Genomic DNA, 11,808 nt, shown 5'->3' on the forward strand with positions numbered 1-11,808 from the left:
CTCCCACCTGTCTGCTGTTTTTCGCTTCCCTCTCTCACGTCTGTTGGAAACCAGGACTCTATCACCCGTAGCGATCAAGTTCCCCTTCACACGGCGGTTATAGAGCTCAGCCTGACGTCTCTGTTCTTTGTCAACATGTCCTTGAGCAATAGCCATTGCCTCTTGAAGATCCTTTGTCAGGGACACCACGTAGCTATCATAACAACCGATTTCAGGATCTTTCAGTATGTTTTTGAACAGCACATCAACTGGAAGACGGGGGACCCTACCAAACATGAGATAGAAAGGAGCGTAACCTGTTGTCTCATGCACAGTACAGTTATACATGAATGTCAGGGTCTGGAGGCGCCGGGGCCAGTCGTGTTTCGCATCAGGAGGGAGGGCACGAATCATGTTGCCCAGTGTCCTGTTAAAACGTTCCACACTACCGTTGCCCATTGGATGGTACGGCGTCGTCCGAGACTTCTTCACACCAGCAACCCTGAGCAATTCGGCAACCAGCTGACTTTCGAATGATGCGCCCTGGTCAGAATGGACCCTCTCTGGGAATCCATAAATGCAGAAATACTTGTCCCAGAGTTGCTTCGCAACCTGTTTAGCAGACTGATCTCGGCAAGGGAAGGCCTGGGCCATCCTAGTAAAATGGTCTGTCACTACCAGCACATCAACAGGTTTCTTGTTAGAATCCTCCGCAGTCCAAAAATCAATGCACACAATTTCCAAAGGTGCAGATGTCTTGATACTCTCCAGGGGTGCCCTCCCCTCAGGATCAGCTGCCTTACCAATGACACACCGCTGGCATTGTCGCACATAATCCTTCACATCTCTGTCAATGTGCGGCCAAAAGAACCTCTGGCGGGCCAGACACAAGCTCCTAAACTGCCCCTGGTGGCCAGCATTGTCATGTGTGCCCTGGAGGACCTCGGGTTTAAGGGCATCAGGAACAACAAATTGGTATCTCTTCTTCTTGGAGACCTGATCCCTAGATACTCTGTAAAGGACACCATTACACATCGTCAGTTTGTCCCAGTGTTTAAGGTACCTAATGACCATGGCACACTCACTGGATCTTTCCCTCCGGGAAGGTCGACGGCCACGTTCCACAAAGTACAGCACTCTGGAGAGGACAGGATCCCTCAACTGCCCCTCACGAAGCTCACCCTCAGAGAACACAGGTTGAGCATCCGTTGCAGGGAGAAGTAGCTGTGGAAGCTGTTGGAGGATGTCAACAGCACGCGTTCTGGCACCCGACTCCCAAAGGGTATGTGTCTCAAAGATGGCAGAGACCTCTTCTTTAGTCAAGGACTGGTTCTTAGCATGCACCGACACATTAGGCTCCTCCTCGACCTGGCCATCGAAGAGATGTTGACTGGAGTTCGACTGTCGAAATGCCTCGTGTACTGAGCCAACAGAGATGGGAAGAGCTTCTCCAACTAGGTTGCTATAGGGACAGCAGAGCAACCTCTCTCCGACAGCCAACTTCACAAACGGTCGACGGCTTAGTGCATCTGCGACAATGTTCTTAGAACCAGGGACATATTTGATATCAAACTCGTAAGATGCCAGCTTCGCCACCCACCGCTGCTCACAGGCGTCCAGATGAGGTTTAGTCATAATGTGTGTAAGTGGATTATTATCAGTCCACACCGTGAAGGCATGTCCCTTGAGCCAGTGGCTGAACTTGTCACACACAGACCATTTCAACGCAAGGAATTCAAGGCGATGAGCAGGGTAATTACGCTGGGCACGGGAAAGGGATTTACTGGCAAATGCAACTGGTCTAGCCACAAAATCACCTTCCTGAACTTGTGAAAGAACTGCTCCCAGCCCATCCAAGGAGGCGTCGGTGGACAAGACAAAAGGGCGAGCAAAGTCAGGATGGGCCAAAACTACTGAGGACACCAAAGCAGCCTTCAGATCCTCAAATGACTGTTGATGATCATGTGTCCAGTCAGTAGGTGTCAGCTTCCGAGATTGCATAGCACGGCTCACACGTGCCCGCCCCTTGCGCTTCTGCTTCTGGCCAGACAGAAGGTCAAAGAGGGGCCTTGCCAAGGCAGAGCAATTGGGCACAAAATGCTGGTAATAGTTCACCATCCCCAGAAATGATCTGACACGGGACTGTGATGGGGTGATCCCATCAGGCTCCATTAGGTCCGCAATGGTCATATTGCTGACAGCCTCGACCTTAGCAGGATCTGTGGACACACCAGACTCATTAATGATGTGCCCGAGGAATTTCATCGTCCTCCTGAGAAGCCAGCACTTCTTTGGGGCCAATTTCAGGTTGTGTTGGCGAAGTCGGCTGAAAACCATTTCCAATCTCTCCAAAGCCAACTGCTCAGATGGTGCAAAGACCAACAGGTCATCAAGGTAGCACAGCAGGCTGAGGAAATTTTGATCGCCAAAAATGCAGGTCATCATTCTCATGAAGCTGGCTGGGCTGTTGCACAAACCCTGAGGGAGGCGGTTATACTCGTACAAACCCATGGGTGTTGTGAATGCAGAGTATTTGCGATCCTCCTCATGTAGCGGCATGTTATAGAAGTCAAGTCCATCGTGCTAAAAAACGCATTGCCACCAAGGGCTGCCAAGCAATCAGCTTGATGTGGCAGGGGATGAGCGTCCTTTAGCGTCCGCCTGTTGAGCCATCGAAAATCGGTGCACACTCGCAAGTCGCCATTTCTCTTCCACACAAGGACAAGAGGTGAGGCAAACTCGCTAGTAGACTTCCTGATTATGTCTCTCTCCTCCATCTCGTTAAGAACCTGGCGGAGCTTGTGGTATTCAGCAGGAGGCACACGCCTGTAGGGGAGACGAAATGGCCTGTCATCTGTCAGTCGAATCCTGTGTACAAAGCCCTTAGCCTCACCACAGTCCAGATGATGGCGGGAAAAGACATCTTGATAATTGACCACAAGGTCAGCCAACTTTTCTTGCCAGTCCGATGACACATCACAGGATTTCAGGTCCAGGTCACCCAGGCCAACACGGTCCAGCCTCCCCTGTACAGTACCAACATCCACTGTGGGTACAGATGTCCCAGTGGGCTCTGTACGAGTAGACTGTTGACTGAGCTCTGGAACCTCCATATCCTCCAATGCAAGGCAGGTGTAGACATCAGCAAGCTTGGCATTCCTCCGCAGAATAACAGGGTTGTCTGTGACATTAAGGAGCTTGAGTGGGACCCACCTGTCTCCCCAGAGAGGAGTCACCACTCTAGCGACCATGATGCCCCTGGGTGCAGAGCAAGAGGTGGTTGGCTCAGTAACTACAGTAGAGCCGGGAGATATCTTAACATCTTTCGGAAGTTTCCCCCATACAAGAAACTCACTGTTACCTGGCAGGGTGACAGCCCTGTTGCACCTGACTGTGCCCACTTTGTCTGGTATCTCAGTACCAGACCAGCGTTCCAGGCCAGCAAGCAGAGAGAGGAACTGTTCAAGTTCCTGATGCCCTGAACGCGACATCGAAACTGCCTCCCAGTAGCTTGCATCTTTCTTGAACTGACGGATTAAATGTCTGATGACATTCGAGCCAACTATTAAGTCATCTTGTTGATTCTCAACAACAAAGGTTGGAACCAAGATACGACACCCATACACTTCCATGTCAAGCTCCACCACTGATTTAGGCTTCACTCGTACACCACCACAGCCAACAAAAACAACAGTGGGCGCCCCCTGATTTCTCAAATCAATAGCACCAGCAGCAGCAAGCCTCTGCAGCGCTACTTCACTCAAAGAACAGGCCATTGAACCACTATCCAACATAGCACCAAGGGATGACTTGCCTCCGATTGTAACAGGAGTGTAGAACAGGCTGTCACTGCTGCTGATTCTCTGTGTGTCCTGAAAAATAACTCTCTCAGACTTGTCTAAGTCCTTTACATTGTCATACAGTTCTGCTGCATCATGTGTGTGGGAGTGTTCTTCATGACCTGTACAGCCTCCCTCAAAGCATAGGTCGTCTAGTTTCCCTGGGCATTGTCACCCGTAGAGGCCCCATTGGCACACGAGCGACGTGTGTGACCGGGCTGAAAGCATGTGAAACAGAGTCGGGCAAAGCGGCAATGGGACTGTGTAGTGTGGTCCTCCTTATTACAGACCTGACAGCTCCTGCCATTGAACAAAGGGGCCCGATTCTGTACTCGTCTGCCACCCTGCCGTGAGGGGGAATGTCCATCCCCAGCCTTCGCTTTATTCAACAGCTCCCTGAGCATCGACATCATCTCACCAAGCACAGCATTGTCGCTGGGCTGCTGACTGTGGGGGAACTGCTGCTCAGGAGCAGGGAGGGCAGACTGCTTCTGGTAATGCAGGGGAATAGTCTGGCATCTATTCTGAGTTGAGGTCGTCGGATTCCGTTCCCCATCCTGTGACAATAGAGGAGGAACAGTGGGACAGCTTGGAGCAAGAAACATCTGCTGCGTCTGGGACAAGAGAGGAGAGGGTGAGACAGAGGGTCCTACCCCAGGTGACGGGGGTGACGTAGGAAGCGCGTCAACACCAGAAGACTTCCTGTCATCGTTATTCAAGAGCTCAACATGCGTGTCATCACGAATTAGCGCTGCTGCATGGGCCTCAACCACGCGCACTCTCACAGAAGACACCCTCTCGCGCCGATACTCATCTATCCTCTCCTGAATCTCCTTGCACGTCCACTCATGTATCTGTTTGTACTTAAACACAGATGCGAGCTCAGGATCTGGGCAGTGTTTCACAAACATTTTAGCGATCTCACCACCAATGTCCTCCATTCGCCTGCCTTGACGCTTCAAACCTTCCTCAGCCATATCAGCAGCCTTGTTGAGGCGTATCCAGTAATCAACACTATTCTCCCTGTGAGAAGGCAGAGTTGAGTAGAAGTCCTGCAGGGGTAGGCAAGAGGAAGTGCTGCTGAAGTACCTTATCAGCATGTTGAATATGACATCAGGGGCACAGGAAGTAATAAGCGCAGGATCACTTCTCAAGCCTATCTTAACTACATCCCTGGCCTTCCCCATTAGCCTCCCCATCACCTCCTCTGTCTGCAACGACACATGAAGACTCTGCTTCCTGATGTATGATTTCATCAACTCAACCCATTCAGTCACTGTGTACTTGTCTGTACCATCACCCCTGAAAATGACAGGTTCCCTGTCGGATTTTACAATAACACTGAATTGAGTGTTTTCACTAGGTGTATTCGTATCGCCACCCGAATGTGAAGTCTGGTTATGTGAGTGAGCATTATTTCGGTCGACATCACCAACAGCTCCACTAGACATAAGTCTGGCCGCAATAGATTCACCTATCTGTGAACCAAGTTGAAAGATCATGTCACTAAACTGGTTTAATGTGTCATTCCCATCACCGGGAGTGGAGTGACGTGCTTCGCCCTGCAAAAATTGCCCCACGGGAGACTCATCCGGATCTAAATCCGACCCAAAGGCTCCAACCCTCCCAGGCAACACAGGTGAAGCTCCCTCATCCCTCCCAACTGACCCATGTGACAGTAAATGAGCACGTGCTGCACCTCTACCCCGCCCAACAGAGGAGAGAACATTTTCACATATATCACTCAGCTGGAATTTGCTTGCCATATTAGCATATAAACAGACAAAAAAGGAAAAGCAAGAAAAACAAACCAAAACAAAACGTAGACAATAACAAATATTCAGAGTTGCAGGTGTCAGCACAAGCAGTCCGGAGAGAGTCCCATCAAATCAAAGAACAAACAGTCCAGTACCTCAACGTAATTCACAGTCCAAGACGAGCAAAGGATGAATCTTTAAGCACAATACACTGCAACCTGGGTTGGAGATCTGCATCAAGTTGATCTCAAATCACAGAGTCACGGCACCAATGTAGCTGTTGCTGTTCTGAGAGTCTATTGTGCAAGTGGTGTGATATGCCCATGTAGAAAGGACGGCACTGCAACGCTGGACTTGCCCTTACTCTGGGCTCCCTCTTTATTCTGGCAACTGGTACAAAGAAAACAGCACACAGTCTTCATTAACAATCTGCAAAGCAACTGCAACATTCAGTTCACCAGCTTGGGAGTTTTTTTCCTTTTCCCTTTTCCAAACATAACACTTAACAAATGACTAAGATATATTTATACAACACAACATCAACAAAATCTTTCTTTTAAAAGTTCTAGCTGAAACCAAACTTGTGATCGTATAGTAGCAATATTATTTATTTATTTTTCTCCTTTTTCCTAACCAACAACAACAATAACATATAAAAACAGCTTTTCTATTATAAAACAATCATCATTGTTCATCTTTTTTTTTTCCTATACAACAGCATCAATTAAAACTTATACTTAACAGCGCCTACCTGGTACAAAGAAAACAGCACACAGTCTTCATTAACAATCTGCAAAGCAACTGCAACATTCAGTTCTGTTAAAAAGAATTAGAACAATCACAATCTCATAGAGAAGCATTAGAGCTGAGTGCAAGTCAAAAAGCACCCGACTAGCTAACGAGTATTAGCTTAGCATGCTAACTAAAAATGCTACTCGTGAATAAAGTTACTACCCATGCATCAAAATGCCTGTAACTTTCGGGATACATGCTAGTACTGCTTACAATCAAAATACATGTTGACAATTACCACTATGAGGGTGTTTTCATTAATACAATTACAAAATTGACAACAGTATCGCTCACTAGCACCTACCACCAGCTTGGGAGTTTTTTTCCTTTGCTGAGGCATGCGCTGTGCAGCAATTTGGAACCTTAACAGTTGCAGTTGCTGTGTTTGTCCACCAGGTGGCTCCAACTATTCACAAAGCACATCAATTTTGAGGAAATTCATTAAGCTATTTTCTAACTCTGTTACACCAGGCTGTATGGAGGACCACAAGAGCCACGCGCATCGAAATAAAAAGTTCTGTGCTTAATTAATGAATTGTAGAATAAAATCTGTATTTGTAAATTCATTTTTGAATTCCAATTTAATAAACTGCATTTCAACTCCAGAGAATACCACCTGGTTCAACAATCTTTTCATCTGATAATTGGGAAAACCGTTTTCTTCTGAGAGATGCTGCTAGAGCTGAAATTGAGCCCAAAGAAACAACAAAGTTCAGTTCCTCTGGATTTTCCATGGAAAATTGTTTTTTCACTCATCCAGGTGACTTCTCCGGTGTCAGGGATGAGTGATGAATGTATCTCCTCACCAGTGTTGGGAAGGTTACTTTTAAAATGTATTCCATTACAGATTACAGATTACATGCCCCAAAATGTATTCTGTAACGTATTCCGTTACGTTACTCAATGAGAGTAACGTATTCTGAATACTTTGGATTACTTAATATATTATCATGCTTTTTACAACTACGTGAATGTACTATTGCTGTGATTTATTACTATTACTGAAGGTCCGCGACTCCGAACTGTAGTAAAGGGACCTCTGACTAATACGGCGGGGTCCCTGTCGGCTCGTAGCCGAAAAATAGCTTTACTTTGTTGTGTGGGTCAACTTTTCTTGCGAGAGACAGAGAGAGGCGTTGAAAGGCTGCTCCAACGCAACTTATTGTTTTTGGAGGAAAACAGGAACACAGTGTACAGTCGAGTCTTAATAGCTTACTTACAACTGGGCTCGTCAGGCTCTCTTCTTGGCTGAAGTGGTTATTATTATATTTACATGCTTCCAGCTCCCGTTTTTCCTCAATGACAGCTCGTACCTTTCCACTCCCCTTTTTCTCCCTCCTCGCGCTCACAGACACATAACGTGTATGGCAGTCAATTCTCCCTGCAGCACGGACTACACTGCCCATGATGCTACATTCTTTAGAGCTATGCTTGTAGCATTCTGCCTGTTAGCTTAGCACAACAACAACAACGAAAAGGCCTCTCTCACCCAGGAAACACACAGTCGCAGAGAGAGAGAGAGCGTCGCCCTGTAACCATGGCAACCGTAACCCTGCCGCCTGGAACAACAGCACGTAGCTGTCAAACAAAACCCAAACAGTCCTGACCCGCGACAAAATGAAACAGGAAAGTACCGCAGTGTAATCCATTTATTTCAACAAAGTAACTGTATTCTGAATACCACCTTTTTAAACGGTAACTGTAACGGAATACAGTTACTCATATTTTGTATTTTAAATACGTAACGGCGGTACATGTATTCCGTTACTCCCCAACACTGCTCCCACTGGAAACCATTGTGTCCAGTTAAAGTCAATCGACTTTTGTAAAGGAGAGTTGTTAGATGCTGTGCTCATGAGGACAATGGTTTTTAACTTGCAGCACAACACAAAGCTGCCGTACTGGATCAACGATCAAAACACTTAATTGAGCAGAATTAGGTCAAAATGTAATATCCTCATATGATGACACATCACACATGACCAGCATTGTTCTAAGAATGCAAACTTTCTTATTGGACGTTTCCACAGCTGCCAGAAAGGGACAGATTTCTGGCTGCTCTTAACGAGTGCTCGTTGCTCTCGTTTTCTTTGGAATTCCTGCACAGAGGATGTAACACCCATGATAAGCACTGAGGTGCGTCCTTGTCAGCAATCAGCCATCCTCAGCTTCCAGGTTAGGAAAAGTGGAACCAGAAGATATTCAAATGCATCTCTCCACAGCTGCCGATGAATTCTACAAAAAACAAAGTTTGTTAAAAACATTTGCAGGTGAATCACCACTGATTTATCACTGACATCCATTTACTCAAAGATTACTGACAAGTGGACAACTAGAATATATAGTTTATAATTTCAACAATGTACTGTAAAAAATGGAACTTTATATGACAAACGTGGTGCTTGTGGAATTTTTAACAAGGACCCTACAAAACTTTACAGTACTCATGCTGCCAAACTTCTGACAGCTAGGTGTGCAGTTCCTGCTTTAAATGCATTCACTGTTAAGATTAAGGAATCTAAGTGATAAGAGGCCAGAAGTGTTTGAACTCGCTTATGAACCTAAATCACTGAGGCCGTCTCTCCTGCATGAAGTCCAGGTGCTGGTTTTCCAGTGTGTGCGTCTGATGCCCCAAAGCTGCCTCAGAGCTGTAACACCATCAATGGCTGCAGTATGGAACAGATGTGGGTGTGTCCTCATCTCCCAGAGTCCAAACCGTCATCAAACAGCCCTACAGACACAAAAACTGTCCCTGTGTGTTGGCCCTGCGACAGACTGGCGACCTGTCCAGGGTGTACCCCGCCTCTCGCCCTATGACAGCTGGGATAGGCTCCAGCGCCCCCCGCGACCCTGAAAAGGAGAAGCGGAAGCGAATGGATGAATGGATTAATTAAATATGTCAATAATTATTAAATGTGCCAATAATTATTGAATTAAATGAGTTGTAAATATTTATTTAATTAATTATTGCCACATTTAATTAATTATTTAATGGTGTATTTATTAATTCATTATGTCAGTCCTGGCGTTCCATATCTGTGGGAGTCTGAAGGCGCTTATCTTTTGCCTGCTGTTGCCTCCCTCTTGAGGCCAAACAACGAACAGCAGGCAGCGTAAAGCGACGTGGATGTCGCGAAGGCGGAAGTTTAACGTTTTACGTTTTAGTCTGCACACGTTTGATGGCGGCGATTAAACCCGAAAAGGGCAAAACCCGGCTTTCTGTTCTTATTTGTGCTTCTTAAGTTTTTATACAGTTTATCTGACATTTAAGTCCTTCATCTACATACTGCTGCCTTCAGGCTGTAGCCATGGAAACAGGTTTGTAGCAGATTGTTTGGTCAATGCTAATCTGCTAGGCTAATATTTCCTGTAAGACAAAACGCCATAAATAAATCCGTAAGTTTTACTTTGTTGGCTTTAAAAGCGTGTCTGTGAGCAGCTGATGGTATTTACATGTGCTCCGTCTTGTTTTTCTACTTTGACTACGAAGCATTCCGCAAACAGACAAAGCGGCGTTAAATTGAATGGAGTCTGGCGGCGCTGGGATTACGAGTTTTATTTAAGGGAGTTAAAGGGAGTAAAGGTTCTGGTTGTTTTTTAATGTAATTGAATGTGTTGTTAAAGACGTTGGTACACTCATGATTAGCTTTAAGTCAGGCTGCAGAGTGTCGGCCTTTTCTGTCCTGATCACAACGTCCCAAGAAATTATTCCGATTGACAACAAACCTGATTTATCAGCTAACGTAAGTGTGTTTGAAGATGACCTGGCATGGACGCTGAAGACTGTACTCCGAGACTCGCTCTTTAATTCGGCTCTCAATAATTCATCCTTATATTAAATTTAATTTCCGAGCTGCCTGTTTAAAGTTTTCAGGTTGAATTAAAACAATGTGCCTCTAAATTGCTTTTTTTCTAATGGAGTCTGGTATAGAAACATGCGTTCTCGTGGGTGTGTTACGTTGGCGTGTGTGTAGTGTGGATTGAATCCTTCGAGATATTATTGAGGTTTAGATTTAATGTAATTAAATAATAGAAGTTAAAAGCATGTGCTCCTGATGATCTCAGGATAATCTGTGCTGTGGGTTTGAATGTCGTGTTGCTGATTAACTCGTGTGCTTCCCGGTGCAGACGAGCAGGCCAGGAACCGTTTCCAGTTGGAGCTCGAGTTCGTCCAGTGTTTGGCGAATCCCAACTACCTGAACTGTGAGTGACTCTGTGATCAGAAACTCGCAGCTTCACATTTGCCAGAGTTTAACGTAGGTTTTGTGTGTTTGTTTCCAGTTCTGGCTCAGAGAAGCATCCTGAGGGACAGATCCTTCATCAACTACCTGAAGTACCTGCTGTACTGGAAGGAGCCTGAGTATGCCAAGTTCCTCAAGTACGGCGACGTGTTTGATCCTCAGTTTAGATGATTTTCTCTTTGAGGATAAAGTTGTGATGTTTGTAAACCCTTCTGTCAGCTGACCTCTGCTCTGTGACTCCGCCCCCTGCAGGTACCCCCACTGCCTGCACATGCTGGAGCTGCTGCAGTACGAGCACTTCAGGAAGGAGCTGGTGAACGCTCAGTGCGCCAAGTTCATCGACGAGCAGCAGCTGCTGCACTGGCAGCACTACTCACGAAAACGCATGCGGCTGCAGCAGGCGCTCGCTGAGCAAACGCAGGCGCAGCCACAGACGGCCCCGCCGCACGGCAATGCTGCCGCAAAATGACGACGGAGTTGGAGTGCTGCTGGGATACCGAGGTTATTTCTCCATTCACGTGAACATTAAAGACCGTGGGGGAGGAACTGAGGTGGGAGCTGATCAGCTGATGGGAAGCATCAAGCTTTCAAGCTAAAATTTCTCCTGGATTTATGGATGTAACTATTTCCTGGAACTTGTCAGTCCTATGGTCTCAGCAGGAACAGACTGAAAACAAAAAGGCAGCAGAGGTTTTCATTTAAAGTCCCGCTGCTCAGCTGCAGAGTGAGCTCCTGCCTGATGGGGGCGTGCTTTTATCTGCGGCGATCAGCTGAGTGTGACTGAAGTGTTCCGGGAGAGGGGAGTGGCTCGGCCTGTTTTCATCCTTTGTTCTAATAAAATGTTTGAAATGTGAAGAGTTTGTTTCTGTTTGCGTGTTGATTAAACCAATAAAGTTATGCAGGCTTTCTTTGAGTTAGTCTGCTCAATAACAACAATGACCTACCTCCTTTTCCTAACCACTTTTCCTTGACCTGAAATATCCTGACGTGAGGGAAAGAGGAGGTGCTCTGATGCAGGTCACATGAACAAGATCTCACTTCATCACAAAGTTTCCCTCCATCGTCACTTCTACAGCAGAGCATTAAACAGTGATTCAGTGAGGGTAAATGGTAAATGGCCTGTATTTATATAGCACTTTACTCGTCCCTAAGGACCCCAAAGCGCTTTACATATCCAGTCATCCACCCATTCACACACAC

At 46.4% G+C, this 11,808-nt stretch overlaps 1 protein-coding gene across 1 annotated transcript; it reads left to right on the forward strand.

Annotated features, from left to right (window-relative positions):
* The first annotated feature begins 9,421 nt into the window (after positions 1-9,421).
* med31 (mediator complex subunit 31) lies at positions 9,422-11,463 on the forward strand. Its single transcript, XM_085471146.1, has 4 exons — positions 9,422-9,685; positions 10,496-10,570; positions 10,649-10,745; positions 10,861-11,463. The coding sequence occupies exons 1-4, from the start codon at positions 9,676-9,678 to the stop codon at positions 11,075-11,077; spliced, it is 399 nt and encodes a 132-aa protein (XP_085327272.1). The 5' UTR covers positions 9,422-9,675; the 3' UTR covers positions 11,078-11,463.
* Positions 11,464-11,808: the final 345 nt, after the last annotated feature.

This window comes from Copadichromis virginalis, linkage group LG10, assembly GCF_057382275.1.
Source record: "Copadichromis virginalis isolate Kocher_CV1m ecotype Utaka linkage group LG10, C_Virginalis_male_GT1.1, whole genome shotgun sequence".
Classification (NCBI taxonomy): domain Eukaryota; kingdom Metazoa; phylum Chordata; class Actinopteri; order Cichliformes; family Cichlidae; genus Copadichromis; species Copadichromis virginalis.